Source organism: Panulirus ornatus, chromosome 67, assembly GCF_036320965.1.
Source record: "Panulirus ornatus isolate Po-2019 chromosome 67, ASM3632096v1, whole genome shotgun sequence".
NCBI lineage: Eukaryota > Metazoa > Arthropoda > Malacostraca > Decapoda > Palinuridae > Panulirus > Panulirus ornatus.
Genome location: NC_092290.1, coordinates 14492163 through 14510009, shown reverse-complemented (window position 1 = coordinate 14510009; position 17847 = coordinate 14492163). Strand labels below are relative to the sequence as shown.

Here is a 17847-nt window from a genome sequence, read left to right as displayed (position 1 = left end):
AAACAGACAAAATAATGGCCCAACCCACCCACATACACAGTATATACATACACGTCCGCACATGCACATATACATACCTATACATCTCAACGTATACATATATATACACACACATGCACATATACATAACTATACATCTCAACGTATACATATATATACACACAGAGACATATACATATATACACATGTACATAATTCATACTGTCTTCCCTTATTCATTCCCATCGCCACCCCGCCACACATGAAAGGGCAACCCCCTCCACCGCATGCCCCTGAGGTAGCTCTCATGTATAATGCACCGAAACCATAGCTCCATTTCCGCATCCAAGCCCCATAAAACGTTCCATGATTTACCCCAGACGCTTCACATTGACAGCAAGTCAACCCTGGTATACCACATCATTCCAATTCACTCTATTCCTTGCACGCCTTTCACCCTCCTGCATGTTCAGGCCCCGATCACTCATGATCTTTTTCACTTCATCTTTCCAACTCCAATTTGGTCTCCCACTTCTCCTCGTTCCCTCCACCTCTGACACATACATCCTCTTTGTCAATCTTTACTTACTCATTCTCTCCATGAGACCAAACCATTTCAAAACACCCTCTTCTGCTCTCTCAACCACACTCTTTTAATTACCACAAAACTCTCTTACCCTTTCATTACTTACTTAACCAAACCACCTCACATCACAAGCATCTCATTTCCAACACATCCACCCTCCTCCGCACAACTCTATCTATAGCCCACGCCTTGCAACCATATAACATTTCTTGTAACCACTATTCCTTCAAACCTACCCATTTTTGCTTTCCGAGATAACGTTCTCGCCTTCCACACACTTTTCAACGCTCCCAGAACTTTCGCCCCCTCCCCCTCCCTATGACTCACTTCCGCTTCCATGCTTCCATCCGCTGCCAAATCCACTCCCAGATATCTATAACACTTCACTTCCTCCAGTTTTTCTCCATTCAAACTTACCTCCCAACTGATTTGTCCCTTAACCCTACTGTACCCTACTGTACCTTGCTCTTATTCACATTTACTCTCAGCTTTCTTTTTTCACACACTTTACCAAACTAAGTCACCAGCTTCTGCAGTTTCTATGTAACTATGTGTAGATAAAATCTAGTAATGAATATGTATTAGTCCCTTTGATCCTACAGTAAACAGTAAAGGAAATTTTCCAGTAAACATTTCAAGAATTTGTGCCTCCTTGTCTCTCATCTCCACAGGAATCCCAATTCACCCAGTCATAATAAAAATTTCCTATCATCAGCATTCAACTATTTCTAAAGACAGTGTTTCTTTTTGCTTCAGTCCAGACTGTAACTCCACTGAAAACAGTGTAAATTTGTTCTGGTTCATTAAATTCTTTTGGGATTTATAAATCAAGAACATCATTATGCACTTTTTACCACACTTACTCTTACTTACTAGGTATCGAATGAATGGGTTATCTATCGGTATTTCCTAAAACTTAAGGCTGTCTCTAATTATGAGGGACAATCCTCCTCCTCCTTTGTCATCTCTTTCATTCCTTGCTACTATGTATTCCCCTTAATGGAAAAGGTGAGAGATCATCTTCAAAGTAAATTCTGTCTTCAAAGCTCTAACAATATCAGGTGGATATTCACCAGTTTCATCTATGAATTCCAACTCTTTGCCATTTATTACCATCACTTAACATTCCTTACCTCTCTTCAATAATCACTGGGATGTTTTGTCATCCTTCATTTATTGCCCTCCCCTTTTTGCCTTCTAACTGTATACTTTGCTTTTCTCCCTCTCTTCAGTAGGTCTATCACCTATGATGACCACCTTACTAAACACTAAGCACCATACCACACATTTTCATGTCTTCTTCAAGAGCTCTTCCCTCCAAGGCCCTTTGCCTGATTAGTTGTTCTTTAAACAATACCTTTATGCTTTAGATTGTCTTTTACCTTTACCAAAATGCTGTTTTCAAAAGCTCTCTCCTCCTCACTCTTTATCTTAAAGAGCTCATTTCTTGCTTTTATGCATCTTTCTAAAAGTTGAGAACAGTACTTCTCTGAACTCTCACACTTTTAAGCATTTCATGGCGAACCATGCATCTCTCCACTTCACTTCCCCACCCCCCCCCTCTTCGCATTCCCTGCAACTCATGTTCTGAGTCTTTTGTAGAATATTTCATTCCAACCATAGAAACTCCTTTACTTAATCTATTTATCTATTTATTATACTTTGTCGCTGTCTCCCGCGTTAGCAAGGTAGCGCAAGGAAACAGACGAAAGAATGGCCCATCCCACCAACATACACATGTATATACATACACGTCCACACACGCACATATACATACCTATACATCTCAACATATACATATACACACACAGACATATACATATATACACATGTACACAATTCATACTGTCTGCCCTTATTCATTCCCGTCACCACACCACACACATGAAATGACAACCTCTCTTCCCCTGCATGTCCGCGAGGTAGTGCTAGGAAAAGACAACAAAGGCCACATTCTTTCACACTTAGTCTCTAGCTGTCATGTATAATGCACAGAAACCACAGCTTCCTTTCCACATCCAGGCCCCACAAAACTTTCCATGGTTTACCCCAGACGCTTCACATGCCCTCATTCAATCCATTGACAGCAAGTTGACCCCAGTATACCACATTGTTCCAATTCACTCTATTCCTTGCACGCCGTTCACCCTCCTGCATGTTCAGGCCCCGATCACTAAAAATCTTTTTCACTCCAACTTCCCACCTCCAATTTGGTCTCCCACTTCTCCTCGTTCCCTCCACCTCTGACACATATATCCTCTTGGTCAATCTTTCCTTGCTCATTCTTTCCATGTGACCAAACCATTTCAAAACACCCTCTTCTGCTCTCTCAACCACGCTCTTTTTATTACCACACATCTCTCTTACCCTTTCATTACTTACCTGATCAAACTGCCTCACACCACATATTGTCCTCAAACATCTCATTTCCAGCACATCCACCCTCCTCCGCATAACTCTATCTATAGCCCATGCCTCGCAACCATATAACACTGTTGGAACCACTATTCCTTCAAACATACCCATTTTTGCTTTCCAAGATAACGTTCTCGACTTCCACACATTTTTCAACGCCCAGAGAACTTTCAACCCCTCCCCCACCCTATGATTCACTTCCGCTTCCATGGTTCCATCCACTGCCAAATCCTCTCCTAGATATCTAAAACACTTCACTTCCTCCAATTTTTCTCCATTCAAACTTACCTCCCAATTGACTTGTCCCTCAACCCTACTGTACCTAATAACCTTGCTCTTATTCACATTTACTTTCTGCTTCCTTTCACACACTTTCCCAAACTCAGTCACAAGCTTCTGCAGTTTCTCACCCGAATCAGCCACCAGCGCTGTATCATCAGCGAACAACAACTGACTCACTTCCCAAGCTCTCTCATCCACAACAGACTGCATACTTACCCATCTTTCTAAAACTCTAGCATTCACCTCCCTAACAACCCCATCCATAAACAAATTAAGCAACTATTCACCGAGAACCAATCACTTTCCTTTCTTCCTACTCGTACATGCCTTACATCCTCGATAAAAACGTTTCACTGCTTCTAACAACTTGCCTCCCACACCATATATTCTTAATACCTTCAACAGTGCATCTCTATCATATGCCATCTCCAGATCCATAAATGCTACATACAAGTCCATTTCCTCTTCTAAGTATTTCTCACATACATTCTTCAAAACAAACACCTTACTTAATCTACACTCATATATATCTTGAGTAGCACTTTACAGTTGTCTCAGAATCCTGCACTTCGTATGACCCCTCTTGTCCATCCTCCTCCACCAACTAGTTAAAACCAAGTATCACAAGATATATTCTTCCCCAAAAGAGCTTCATATTCAATGCATTTAACTTCCATGATGTTTTGTGTAAAAACAAGGTCGAGTTGAGGTGGTATGCTCTCTCCCCTACGTCTCATATGCTGCATGACATGCTTACAAACAAGTTCTCCAGTGTACACTTTAGGACCTTAGATCTGTCTCCATGATCATACTAGCTCTTCCAGGATATATCCCGTAACTGAAGTACACCATTATTAGTATTACACCATCTTCATTAAGAAAGTGTAGTATGTATGTGTGTATCCAAGCATATAAATATAAAATACCTACCACCAAAATCTTCTGGACCTTCTCGCCTTCCTCGGAATTCATTTACATCCCCACCTCCTCTACCTCCACCTCGTCCCCGACCACGTCCTCTATCAAATCCTCCTCCCCGGTCCCCACGGCGTGACTCTATAAAGCAAAATTGCATAATAATATGAGAACACGTATCTAAGTGCTATCCACAAGAATTGTAATCTTGGCACAATATTTACTACAAAAGAACAATAATACACTTAAAATAAAAAAATCTATAATGAGATTGACACTAAAATTCTATCATAAGTAATATAAATTTAACCCCTTCCAACTTGTGCTACTGTATATGGTTTGTACATGTTGAGTAACAATCACATAGTAAATTCTTGTCCTTTGCCCTTGCAATTATGCTCTTTTTATTTTTGATGGTCCAGCAGTCTTGAAACTGTCATAAGAATATGAGGTATGTGCCCAATAAAATAAAAATATGGAAGAGGGTAGCCGAGTTGGAAATGAAACGTTTAAGGGCAATATGTGGTGTGAGCAGGGTTGGTCAAGTAAGAAATGACAGGACAAGCAAGCAAGAGAAAAGTGTCATAGTTAGAAAGTTATGTATGAGAAAGCTGGAGACGGTATGCTGAAAATGTCTGAAGATATGGAGAGGATGAGCATGGTGAGGTTAACAAAGAGGGTATACATTGAATTGGAGTTAAAAAGGAGATGGAAAGATAAAACACAAGATGTTTAACGTGACTGGGTGCTGAACATATAAGGGAGTGTAAGGAGACCAGAGCCCATGAAGCAGGTCGGAGAAAACCATTGAAAGGTATGTGGAGCAAAGCTGTGAGTAGGAATACTCTGCTTTCTGTATATAAGTGACACGAAGAGTGGAGATGTGTGCAAATGGAGCCATTCTTCATCTCTTCCTACATCTCACTACTCAAGGTAACCAAGTAAAAATAATTCTTGTTCATTCTTGATTGCCAGTTTTCCGTGTCAGTGAAATAGCACCAGAAACTGATGAGGAAAGACCACATCCGCTCACATCCATACACGAGCTGTCATGTGTAATGCACCAAAACCACAGCTCCCTGTAAACAAACTGGCCACTTCAGACCTTTGTACATTTTCACTCTAGATGCTTCATATGCCTGGTTCAATCCAATGACAGAATTTCAATCCCAGTATACCATGTCATTCCAATTCCCTCTATCCCATGCACGCCCTTCACCGTCCTGCATATCCAGGCCCTGATCACTCAAAAATATTTCCCACTCCATCATTCTATCTCTGATTTGGACTCCCTGCTCTTCTTGTTCCCTCCACTTCTGACACATTCATCCTCTTGATATGTCTAAACCATTCTGGCACATCCTCATCAGCTGTCTCGACCTCACTCTTTTTATGACCACATCTCTCTCTTACTCTTTCATTACTTATGCAACAAAACCACATATTGTCCTAAAACATTTCATTTCCAGCACATACACCCTTCTCCACACAATCTTATCTAAAATACATGCCTTGCATCCATTTATTAATGCTGGGGCTACTATACCTTCAAACACACCCATTTTTTCCATCCCAGATAAAGATCTCTCTTTCCACACATTCTTCAAAGCTTCCAGAACCTTTGCCTACTCACCTACCATAAAACTCACTTCTGCTTCCTTGATTCCATCCACTGTCATGTCTACTGCTATGTATCAAAAACACTTCCCTTCCTCCAATTTTTCTCTATTCAAACTCACACCCCAATAAACCTGTCCCTAAACTCATTTTATTCACTCTTTAAAGCTCTTTTCAGTATGTTGCATAGAAACACAAAATAGATTTTCCATGTTATTACAGTGAACGTAATGGACGAAATATACAAATGAAGTAGGTTTTTCATTATCAAATGAATATCTTTCAAATTGTATCAATTTCCTAAACTTGAAACGTTTTGGGCTGGAAAGGATAACGTTGTCGGATGTTCAAGAAGAGCAGGAAAACATCAATTCTCCAATCTTGTTCAGAAGGCAAGTTGAGCCTTAATCACCTGTACCCACCAATCTCTTCCAAATCAAGAAATCTCTATAAAAGCTCTGTTAAATCACTATAAAAAGTGCTGATTTATTTCTTTATCTTGCAGCTTTAAGAATGCAATGCAATCAGTAGTGATGAAAGGAAGGACCCCCTTAGACTTCTTCAACAAAATTGTACTCAAATGATAAAATCTCGCAAAAGATGACTTTTTACTTGCAGGATAACCACAAGCAGAGTACAGCAACACTAGTGCTCATTGTCCACATAAATGCACTCGTATATACGGCTTCATTTGCCTCTTTTGTTATTACACTGATGAGGGTGGCAATGGGATGGGAGACAGCAGACACATCTGAGGAAAAATTTACTGTTTATGAACAAAGATCCACTGAAAGTTAATGGCATGCATATCATAAAAATCTAAAAACTACTGATAAATATTACATCTCACCTGCTATATCCACTCTGATGTTTTTATCAATAAATAGTGCTCCATCAAACGTCAGTGAATCCTCTAAGCTTTTAACGTCTTCAAATTCCACATAACAGAAACCTTTAAATTTGCCAGTCTCGTTGTCAAAGACTAATCTTACTGACCGCACCTGATGAAAAATGTCATAATCAAAACATTATTTTCAAATAATGGCACCAAGATACAAATATCTAATGACAAACAAGAATGAAAACTGACATGGATATAAAGGATGAGGATGCTCTGAAACATCCATGCCCAAGGTGCATTGTTTTTAGACATGTGATTCTTCTTCTTCTTCTTCAAACTTATTCACCATTTCCCACGTTAGCAAGGTAGCATTAAGAACAGAGGACTGAGCCTTAGAGGGAATATCCTCACTTGGCCACCTTCTCTGTTCCTTCTTTTGGAAAAGTAAGAAATGGGAGGGAAGGATTTACAGCCCCTGCTCCCTCCCCTTTAAGGTGCCTTCTACGACACACAGGGAATACGTGGGAAGTATTCTTTCTCCACTATCCCCAAGGATAATAGACATGTGATATGAACAAGTATTAAGCAAATCAGGGAGAGCATACACTTTCACAAATTTATCCAACCAAATATATCATTAAAGTTACAACGCACACATCTAATACCTCTGCAAATTATCTAAGTGCATTTTTTGTTCAATCTTATGACTGTCTTGCAAATAATCTTATGACTATCTTCCAAGTAACCTCTGTGTACTCACACCTAAAAACTTTCTGAAAATAAGCTGTCTGATTTTCATAAAATCTTGCTGACAGGTACCAATCCAGCAAAATAAGACTGTTTTACAGATATTATTTCAAATTGCACACTAAAGATCTGGCATCTGTGCATATGCTTCAAGAAAACTCCTTTTTCCATAAGTTTTCTGACTGTTAACTCCTTTTTCCATGAACTTTCAATACATTAACCATAATTATTATATTCATTTTGTTTACTTATGTTGCTTTGTCGTTGTCTCCTGCGTTAGCGAGGTAGCACAAGGAAACAGACAAAAGAATGGCCTAACCCACCTACATACACATGTACATACATACACGTCCACACACGCAAATATACATACCTACACATCTCAATGTACACATATATATACACACACAGACATATACATATATACACATGCACATAATTCATACTGTCTGCCTTTATTTAACCCCATCACCACGTCGCCACACATGGAATAACAACCCCCTCCCCCTCATGTGTGCAAGGTAGTGCTAGGAAAAGACAACAAAGGCCCCATTCATTCACACTCAGTCTCTAGCTGCCATGTAATAATGCACCGAAACCACAGCTCCCTTTCCACATCCAGACCTCACAGAATTTTCCATCATTTACCCCAGACGCTTCACATGCCCTGGTCCAATCCATTGACAGCACGTCGACCCCGGTATACCACATCGTTCCAATTCAATCTATTCCTTGCACGCCTTTCACCCTCCTGCATGTTCAGGCCCTGATCACTCAAAATCTTTTTCACTCCATCTTTCCACCTCCAATTTGGTCTCCCACTTCTCCTCGTTCCCTCCACCTCCGACACATATATCCTCTTAGTCAATCTTTCCTCACCCATTCTCTCCATGTGACCAAACCATTTCAAAACACCCTCTTCTGCTCTGTCAACCACACTCTTTTGTTTCCACACATCTCTTTTACCCTTACATTACTTACTCGATCAAACCACCTCACACCAAATATCGTCCTCAAACATCTCATTTCCAGCACATCCACCCTCCTATGCACAACTCTATCCATAGCCCACACCTCACAACCATACAACATTGTTGGAACCACTATTCCTTCAAACATACCCATTTTTGCTTTCCGAGATAATGTTCTCGACTTCCAAACATTCTTCAAGGCTCCCAGAATTTTCGCCCCCTCCCCCACCCTATGATTCACTTCCGCTTCCATGGTTCCATCCGTTGCCAAATCCACTCCCAGATATCTAAAACACTTTACTTTCTCCAGTTTTTCTCCATTCAAACTTACCTTCCAAATGACTTGACCCCCAACCCTACTGTACCTAACAACCTTGATCTTATTCACATTTTCTCTTGACTTTCTTCTTTCACACACTTTACCAAACTCAGTCACCAGCTTCTGCAGTTTCTCACATGAATCAGCCACCAGCGCTGTATCATCAGCGAACAACAACTGACTCACTTCCCAACCTCTCTCATCCACAACAGACTGCATATTTGCCCCTCTTTCCAAAACTTTTGCATTCACCTCCCTAACAACCCCATCCATAAACAAATTAAACAACCATGGAGACATCACACACCCCTGCCACAAACCTACATCCACTGAGAGCCAGTCACTTTCCTCTCTTCCTACACGTACACATGCCTTACATCCTCGACAAAAACTTTTCACCACTTCTAACAACTTGCCTCCCACACCATATATTCTTAATACCTTCCACAGAGCATCTCTATCAACTTTATCATATGCCTTCTCCAGATCCATAAATGCTACATACAAATCCATTTGCTCTTCTAAGTATTTCTCACATACATTCTTCAAAGCAAACACATGATCCACACATCCTCTACCACTTCTGAAACCACACTGCTCTTCCCTAATCTGATGCTCTGTACATGCCTTCACCCTCTCAATCAATACCCTCCCATGTAATCTACCAGGAATACTCAACAAACTTATACCTCTGTAATTTGAGCACTCACTCTTATCCCCTTTGCCTTTATACAATGACACTATGCAAGCATTCTGCCAATCCTCAGGCACCTCACCATGAGTCATACATACATTAAATAACCTTACCAACCAGTCAACAATACAGTCACCCCCTTTTTTAATAAATTCCACTGCTATACCATCCAAACCTGCTGCCTTGCCGGCTTTCATCTTCCACAAAGCTTTTACTACCTCTTCTCTGTTTACCAAATCATTTTCCCCAACCCTCTCACTTTGCACACCACTTCGACCAAAACACCCTATATCTGCCACTCTATCATCAAACACATTCAACAAACCTTCAAAATACTCACTCCATCTCCTTCTCACATCACCACTACTTGTTATCACCTCCCCATTTGCCCCCTTCATTGAAGTTCCCATTTGTTCCCCTGTCTTACGCACTTAATTTACCTCCTTCCAAAACATCTTTTTATTCTCCCTACAATTTAGTGATACTCTCTCACCCCAACTCTCATTTGCCCTCTTTTTCACCTCTTGCACCTTTCTCTTGACCTCCTGCCTCTTTCGTTCATACATCTCCCAATCATTTGCATTTTTCCCTGCAAATATCGTCCAAATGCCTCTTTCTTCTCTTTCACTAATAATCTTACTACTTCATCCCACCACTCACTACCCTTTCTAATCAACCCACCTCCCATGCTTTTCATGCCACAAGCATCTTTTGCGCAAGCCATCACTGCTTCCCTAAATACATCCCATTCCTCCCCCACTCCCCTTACCTCCTTTGTTCTCACCTTTTCCCATTCTGTACTCAGTCTCTCCTGGTACTTCCTCACACAAGTCTCCTTCCCAAGCTCACTTACTCTCACCACTCTCTTCACCCCAACGTTCTCTCTTCTTTTCTGAAAAACCCAACAAATCTTCACCTTCGCCTCCACAAGATAATGATCAGACATCCCTCCAGTTGCACCTTCCAGCACATTAACATCCAAAAGTCTCTCTTTCGCGCGCCTATCAATTAACACGTAATCCAATAACGCTCTCTGGCCATCTCTCCTACTTACATATGTATACTTATGTATATCTCACTTTTTAAACCAGGTATTCCCAATCACCAGTCCTTTTTCAGCACATAAATCTACAAGCTCTTCACCATTTCCATTTACAACACTGAACACCCCATGTATACCAATTATTCACTAAACTGCCACATTACTCACCTTTGCATTCAAATCACCCATCACTATAACCCGGTCTTGTGCATCAAAACCACTAACACACTCATTCAGCTACTCCCAAAACACTTGCCTCTCATGATCTTTCTTCTCATGCCCAGGTGCATATGCACCAATAATCACCCATCTCTCTCCATCAACTTTCAGTTTTACCCATACCAATCCAGAATTTACTTTCTTACACTCTATCACATACTCCAACAACTCCTGTTTCAGGAGTAGTGCTACTCCTTCCCTTGCTCTTGTCCTCTCACCAACCCCTGACTTTACTCACAAGACATTCCCAAGCCACTCTTCCCCTTTACCACTGAGCTTCGTTTCACTCAGAGCCAAAACATCCAGGTTCCTTTCCTCAAACATACTACCTATCTCTCCTTTTTTCTCATCTTGGTTACATCCACACACATTTAGACAACCCAATCTGAACCTTTGAGGAGGATTAGCACTCCCCGCGTGACTCCTTCTTCTGTTTCCCCTTTTAGAAAGTTAAAACACAAGATGGGGAGGGTTTCTGGCCCCCCACTCCCGTCTCCTTTAGTCGCCTTCTACGACACGTGAGGAATGCGTGGGAAGTATTCTTTCTCCCCTATCCCCAGGGACAATTATCATCATTTATTATTTAATAAATGATTATTATCATAATTATCATTTATCTTATTTTCTTTTTTTCAAGTAGAAGGCTCCAGTCACGGACAAAAGTCTACATCAAAGTCGGGCCTTTTCAGCAGAAACAGTAATATAGTGTTGGGAGGATATTCATGTCTTGAAACATAGCTTCTTTCAGCAATCCTAATTTTTTCTCAGAGGTCAGCATTGAAAAAAAAAATGATATAGTTTTCATAATATACAGTAACTTCAACTGAAGACCAAAAATAATGATATCCTTATAAAGGATGTTACAAATTTCTTACCTTTTGCTCTCTAAAAATTTGGTCAATATCTCCTTGGACAACACCATAAGGGAGGTTTCCCACAAAAGCTGTGTAGGGAGGTTCAGTTGGCAGAGGCTTCCGGGGACGGCTTCCTCCATATCCTCGTCCACCATCATTGAAACGCCCTCCACCCCCTCCACCACCACCACCTCCACTCCCGCGATAACTGTTCCTGGAAAAAATATTTGAAATTACATCATGGTAAAAAATGCACTAAAAGATTCTGAACTATTAAAATGCAGCACAGGAATGCTGACATGAAACTGGAACCATGTCAGCAACACAAACCCCTCTCCCACATAACGTGTTTCTGTGCGCTGCAACTTTAACATCATCAATGCTCTAGGTTTCATGTCATCTGAGTTCACTCTTCTGGGTGTCATATAACATTTTATTGACTCCCCCACTCATCTGAAACCCTGCTTCAAGTTTGATTCGACCAATCACCCACAGATGCCACAAGCAGCTTCCTAATGCAGCTGGAAAAATATCATGCACCACAAAGAACTATGTATCATTACCGGGAGTGCATACAAATTGACTTGCTGTGATGCAACACACACGGTAGCAATCTCTGATGATACATATAATGCACAGGGCAACCAATAAATATTGTTGAGAAAATCTTGCATACATTATACTTTTACAAAAACTAGAATTGGAACAGAAATATAGGTGTGTAGAAGGCAGTGCATCTCCAACCCTGTGCAAGGCTAGCATTCAAAGTGTGGCATTCAAAATGAAATATTTCAATGTCTACAAGTAGGTCCATCACAGGATCACCACTGTCGACATGTATACTTTCTTCAACTTATCATGGTGTAGACTTCACAGAGGTTTCTACCCACACAGCTCAAGCTGATACTAAGCTACCAAGTCGCAATATTAGTTAATCAGACTTTATACTCTGCAAATATTCATTTAAGGCCTCCTAAATTTCTCTGCTGCATGCCCCACTATGTTTTATAAGTCTGGGGGCAATGAGCTAAATTGTTTGTGGCACTGGATGTTCAAGGTATTTTCTGTCCCTCTATCTATAGCACCCTGTGATTCTGATGGCAATATTCTATACTTACTCACATCTGTTAAACCAATAAGAAATAAATTTTGTGTGTAGGTTTGGGAACTTGCCTTCTACGAATTTCTCAGAAAATATAGCAATATACCTCTCCTGTCAGCATCCCAGAATACAGCTTCAGTGATTTGTCATTCCCAGTGGTTTATCTCTAGCTGCATCAGCAAGAACTGCGAAGAATCCTCAGATGTTTTCTAGAGTACAATTTCAGCTATCTTGTAACATGACGTCAAAGCACAGCATTCCAACCATGATAATACTAGTACCCTGAGAATCATTATTGGTTTTTCCTCTTCTCACAGTACACACAATCTGTCCTACCATCTTTCTAGAAGAGGCCAATGTAGCCTTATTTACAGCAGTAAAAGCAAGCCCATAATATTCTGACTACAAGTTCTTACACACTGTTCAAACATATGAAAGTTCCTGTCTCTCCAGAGCACCCAATTTTCACTCAAAGCAGGATCACCATATGCAATTTCTCTATCATGAGAGAAACCTACCTCTACCAGTCCTTTTTATTAGGCTTAAATTCACTACTATACATGTGTGTGTGGATCTTTGCTACTTGTGCAATTTGGGTATGTATGCCCATGTGATTTTTCTGCAACCTGCTGTTTGTTAATATGGCATCTAAACATCTAGCAACATCATCTCTCACTGCAGAACCAACAATTAAACAGATGAAAACCTCTCTGACCTTACAAACAAAGCTAGAAATCTTATCAAACACTGATGTTGATGAGCAAATAGCAGCACTTCAGCGGGCTTATAACCTGGGTGAATTTACAATCTGCAACATAAAGAAGAATGCCAAGAAAATTTGAAGATCTGTGGTCTTTTCTACTCCACTGTCTGCCAAGGTAACCACATGGGTTAGAAATCCACTTATGGAGATGGAGAAATTGCTCTCGTTATACATAAAGCATGACACGAAGAAGAAAAGCAGCCTTTGTAACCTTCAGGTCAGGTCTGCAGTTCTGAGAGTTTATGAACACTTACGTAAAGAAGACAATTTAGCTGAACCAAAACCAATTCAAGCAAGTAAAGGATGACTAAAATAAGTTTCTCAAAGTCAGAAGCTACATAATGTGAAGGTAATGGGAGAATCTATCAGTGCTGACCATGAAGCTGTTGCACAAATACCATTTTTCTCTAAGTTTACTGGTTTACTATGTGTGATTTCTCTTTGGGCAAGGTTTTCACAAAACATAACCCCATGTAAAGTAAGGGATGAGTATTACTGCTTTAAAGAATATACAATGTCGGGCTACAAAACTGAAAACAGGTTTTTAAGATTTCATGAACAGTGAGGAAATGAAGTGTCTAGACTCAGCAACACTGGAAATTCCAAGAGGGATGTGATCAACATATGTAAAATTTCAACAAGAAAACATGAACTAAGAATACTCTGATTCATAAATACTATTAGAAATGAGGCAAAAGGGCACCAATCAAAGATTCATACAGAACACCCAAAGCTGAATACACAGAAACATTGGTTCATAAGCAGAGTAGCAAATTACTGGAATAATCTTATAGAAATAGAGTGCACCATGTGCTAATGAATCTGAAAGACACCTGGCTAAAATCTGGGCTAATGAACCTCATATACAGATCTAGATTTTGAAATATCCAAAATACAAATTCACAGACCTCCACAGTGTAAGGGTTAGGATTTATGACTGTCAGGACTTTCCATGACAGGACAGGCCATCCAGGATCAAACATGCCTAGGTTTAAATATTTGTTTAAGACAGCCAGTCCATAGTCCACCAAGCTGTTAATCCTCCATAAAGAGCTGGTCAGTAAAATGGGTACCTGGTATAGGGTAGGGTGTGTGCATGCATATTTGTCTTTTTTTTTCTTTTTTTTTTCTTTGTCGCTGTCTCCCGCATTTGCGAGGTAACGCAAGGAAACAGACGAAAGAAATGGCCCAACCCACCCCCATACACATGTATATACATATGTCCACACACGCAAATATACATACCTACACAGCTTTCCATGGTTTACCCCAGACGCTTCACATGCCTTGATTCAATCCACTGACAGCACGTCAACCCCGGTACACCACATCGCTCCAATTCACTCTATTCCTTGCCCTCCTTTCACCCTCCTGCATGTTCAGGCCCCGATCACACAAAATCTTTTTCACTCCATCTTTCCACCTCCAATTTGGTCTCCCCCTTCTCCTCGTTCCCTCCACCTCTGACACTTATATCCTCTTGGTCAATCTTTCCTCACTCATTCTCTCCATGTGACCAAACCATTTCAAAACACCCTCTTCTGCTCTCTCAACCACGCTCTTTTTATTTCCACACATCTCTCTTACCCTTACGTTACTTACTCGATCAAACCACCTCACACCACACATTGTCCTCAAACATCTCATCCTCCTACGCACAACTCTATCCATAGCCCACGCCTCGCAACCATACAACAATGTTGGAACCACTATTCCTTCAAACATACCCATTTTTGCTTTCCGAGATAATGTTCTCGACTTCCACACATTCTTCAAGGCTCCCAGAATTTTCGCCCCCTCCCCAACCCTATGATCCACTTCCGCTTCCATGGTTCCATCCGCTACCAGATCCACTCCCAGATATCTAAAACACTTCACTTCCTCCAGTTATTCTCCATTCAAACTCACCTCCCAATTGACTTGACCCTCAACCCTACTGTACCTAATAACCTTGCTCTTATTCACATTTACTCTTAACTTTCTTCTTTCACACACTTTACCAAACTCAGTCACCAGCTTCTGCAGTTTCTCACATGAATCAGCCACCAGCGCTGTATCATCAGCGAACAACAACTGACTCACTTCCCAAGCTCTCTCATCCCCAACAGATTTCATACTTGCCCCTCTTTCCAAAACTCTTGCATTCACCTCCCTAACAACCCCATCCATAAACAAATTAAACAACCATGGAGACATCACACACCCCAGCCACAAACCTACATCCACTGAGAGCCAGTCCACTTTCCTCTCTTCCTACACGTAACATGCCTTACATCCTCGACAAAAACTTTTCACCACTTCTAACAACTTGGCCTCCCACACCGATATATTCTTAATTACCTTCCACCAGAGCATCTCTTTCAAACTTTATCATAATGCCTTTTCCAATCCAAAAAATTGTTACATACAATCCATTTGCTCTTCTAAGTACTATTCTCTCATACATTCTCCCAAAGCAAACACATGATCCAAAATCCTCCTACCACTCTGAAACCACACTGCTCTTCCCGAATCTAATGCTCTGTTACATGCCTTCACCCTCTCAATCAATACCCTCCCAGGTAATCTACCAGGGAATACTCAACAGAACTTATTCCTCTTGTATTTGAGGCACTCACTCTTATCCCTTTGCCTTTAAAATGACATATGCAAGCATTCTGCCTATCTCAGGCACCTCACCATTGAGGTCATTTACATACATTTTAAATAACCTTACTCAACCAGGTCAACAATACAGTCACCACCTTTTTTAATAAATTCCACTGCTATACCATCCAAACCTGCTGCCTTGCCGGCTTCATTCTTCCACAAAGCTTTTACTACCTCTTCTCTGTTTACCAAATCATTTTCCCCAACCCTCTCACTTGCACACCACTTCGACCAAAAAACCCTATATCTGCCACTCTATCATCAAACACATGCAACAAACCTTCAAAATACTCACTCCATCCTCCTTCTCACATCACACTACTTTGTTATCACCTCCCCATTTGCCCCCTTCATTGATGTTCCCATTTGTTCCCCTGTCTTACGCACTTAATTTACTCCTTCCAAAACATTCTTTTTTATTCTCCCTCAATTTAGTGATACTCTCTCACCCCAAACTCTCTTTGCCCTCTTTTTCACCTCTTGCACCTTTTCTTGACTCTTGCCTCTTTCGTTCATACATCTCCCCATCATTTTGCATTTTTCCCTGCAAATATCGTCAACATGCCTCTTTCTGTCTCTTTCATAATAATCTTATCTACTTCATCCACCACTCACTACCTTTTAATCAAACCACCTCCGGCTTTTTCTTCCACAAGCACTTTTGCGCAAGCCATCACTGCCTTCCCTAAAACATCCCATTCCTCCCCACTCCCCTTACTCCTTTGTTCTCACCTTTTCCCATTCTGTACTCAGTCTCTCCTGGTACTTCCTCACACATGTCTCCTTCCCAAGCTCACTTACTCTCACCACTCTCTTCACCCCAGCGTTCTTCTCTTCTTTTCTGAAAAAAACCCAACAAATCTTCACCTTCGGCCTCCACAAGATAATGATCAGGACATCCCTCCAGTTGCCCTTCCAGCACATTAACATCCAAAAGTCTCTCTTCGCGCGCTTATCATTTAAACACTGTAATCAATAACGCTCTCTGGCCATATCTCCTATTACATATGTATACTTATGTATATCTCACTTTTTAAAACCAGTGTATTCCCAATCACCAGTTCCTTTTTCAGCACATAAATCTACAAGCTCTTCACCATTTCCATTTACAACACTGAACACCCCATGTAATACCAATTATTCACTAAACTGGCCACATTACTCACATTTGCATTCAAACACCCATCACTATAACCGGTCTTGTGCATTAAAAACCACTAACCACACTCATCAGACTACTCCAATAACACTTGCCTCTCATGATGTCTTTTCTTCTCATGCCAAGGTGCATATGCACCAATAATCACCATCTCTCTCCATCATCTTTCAGTTTTTACCATACCAATCCAGAATTTACTTTCTTACACTCTATCTCATACTCCAACAACTCCTGTTTCAGGAGTAGTGCTATCCTGCCTTGCTCTTGTCCTCTTCACCAACCCCTGACTTTACTCACTAAGACATTCCCAAGCACCTCTTCCCCTTTACCACTGAGCTTCGTTTCACTCAGAGCAAAAACATTCGGTTCCTTCCTCAACATACTACCTATCTCTCCTTTTTTCTCAATCCCTTGGTTACATCCACACACAAATTAGACAACCCAATCGAACCTTTTGAGGAGGATTAGCACTCCCCGCGTGACTCCTTCTTCTGTTTCCCCCTTCCTTTTAGAAAGTTAAAACACAAGATGGGGAGGGTTTCTGGCCCCCACTCCCGATCTCCTTTAAGTCGCCTTCTGACGCCACCGGTGAGGGACATGCGTGGGAAGTGATTCTTTCTCCCCTATCCCCCAGGACATTATCATCTTTTATTTTATTTAATTAACTGATTATTATCATAATTATATTTTTTC

General features: G+C 40.9%; 1 protein-coding gene across 1 annotated transcript in view; it reads right to left on the bottom strand.

Moving 5' to 3' along the window:
* The window catches only part of LOC139747004 (uncharacterized), a 46430-nt gene that overhangs the window by 11642 nt on the left and 16941 nt on the right, over positions 1-17847 (bottom strand). Inside the window, exons 2-4 of the mRNA XM_071658720.1 lie at positions 11503-11695; positions 6645-6795; positions 4193-4318 (exon numbers count right to left, since the gene is read on the bottom strand). Of these exons, the coding sequence (XP_071514821.1) occupies positions 4193-4318; positions 6645-6795; positions 11503-11695 (470 nt within the window). The remainder of the gene's footprint in view (positions 1-4192; positions 4319-6644; positions 6796-11502; positions 11696-17847) is intronic.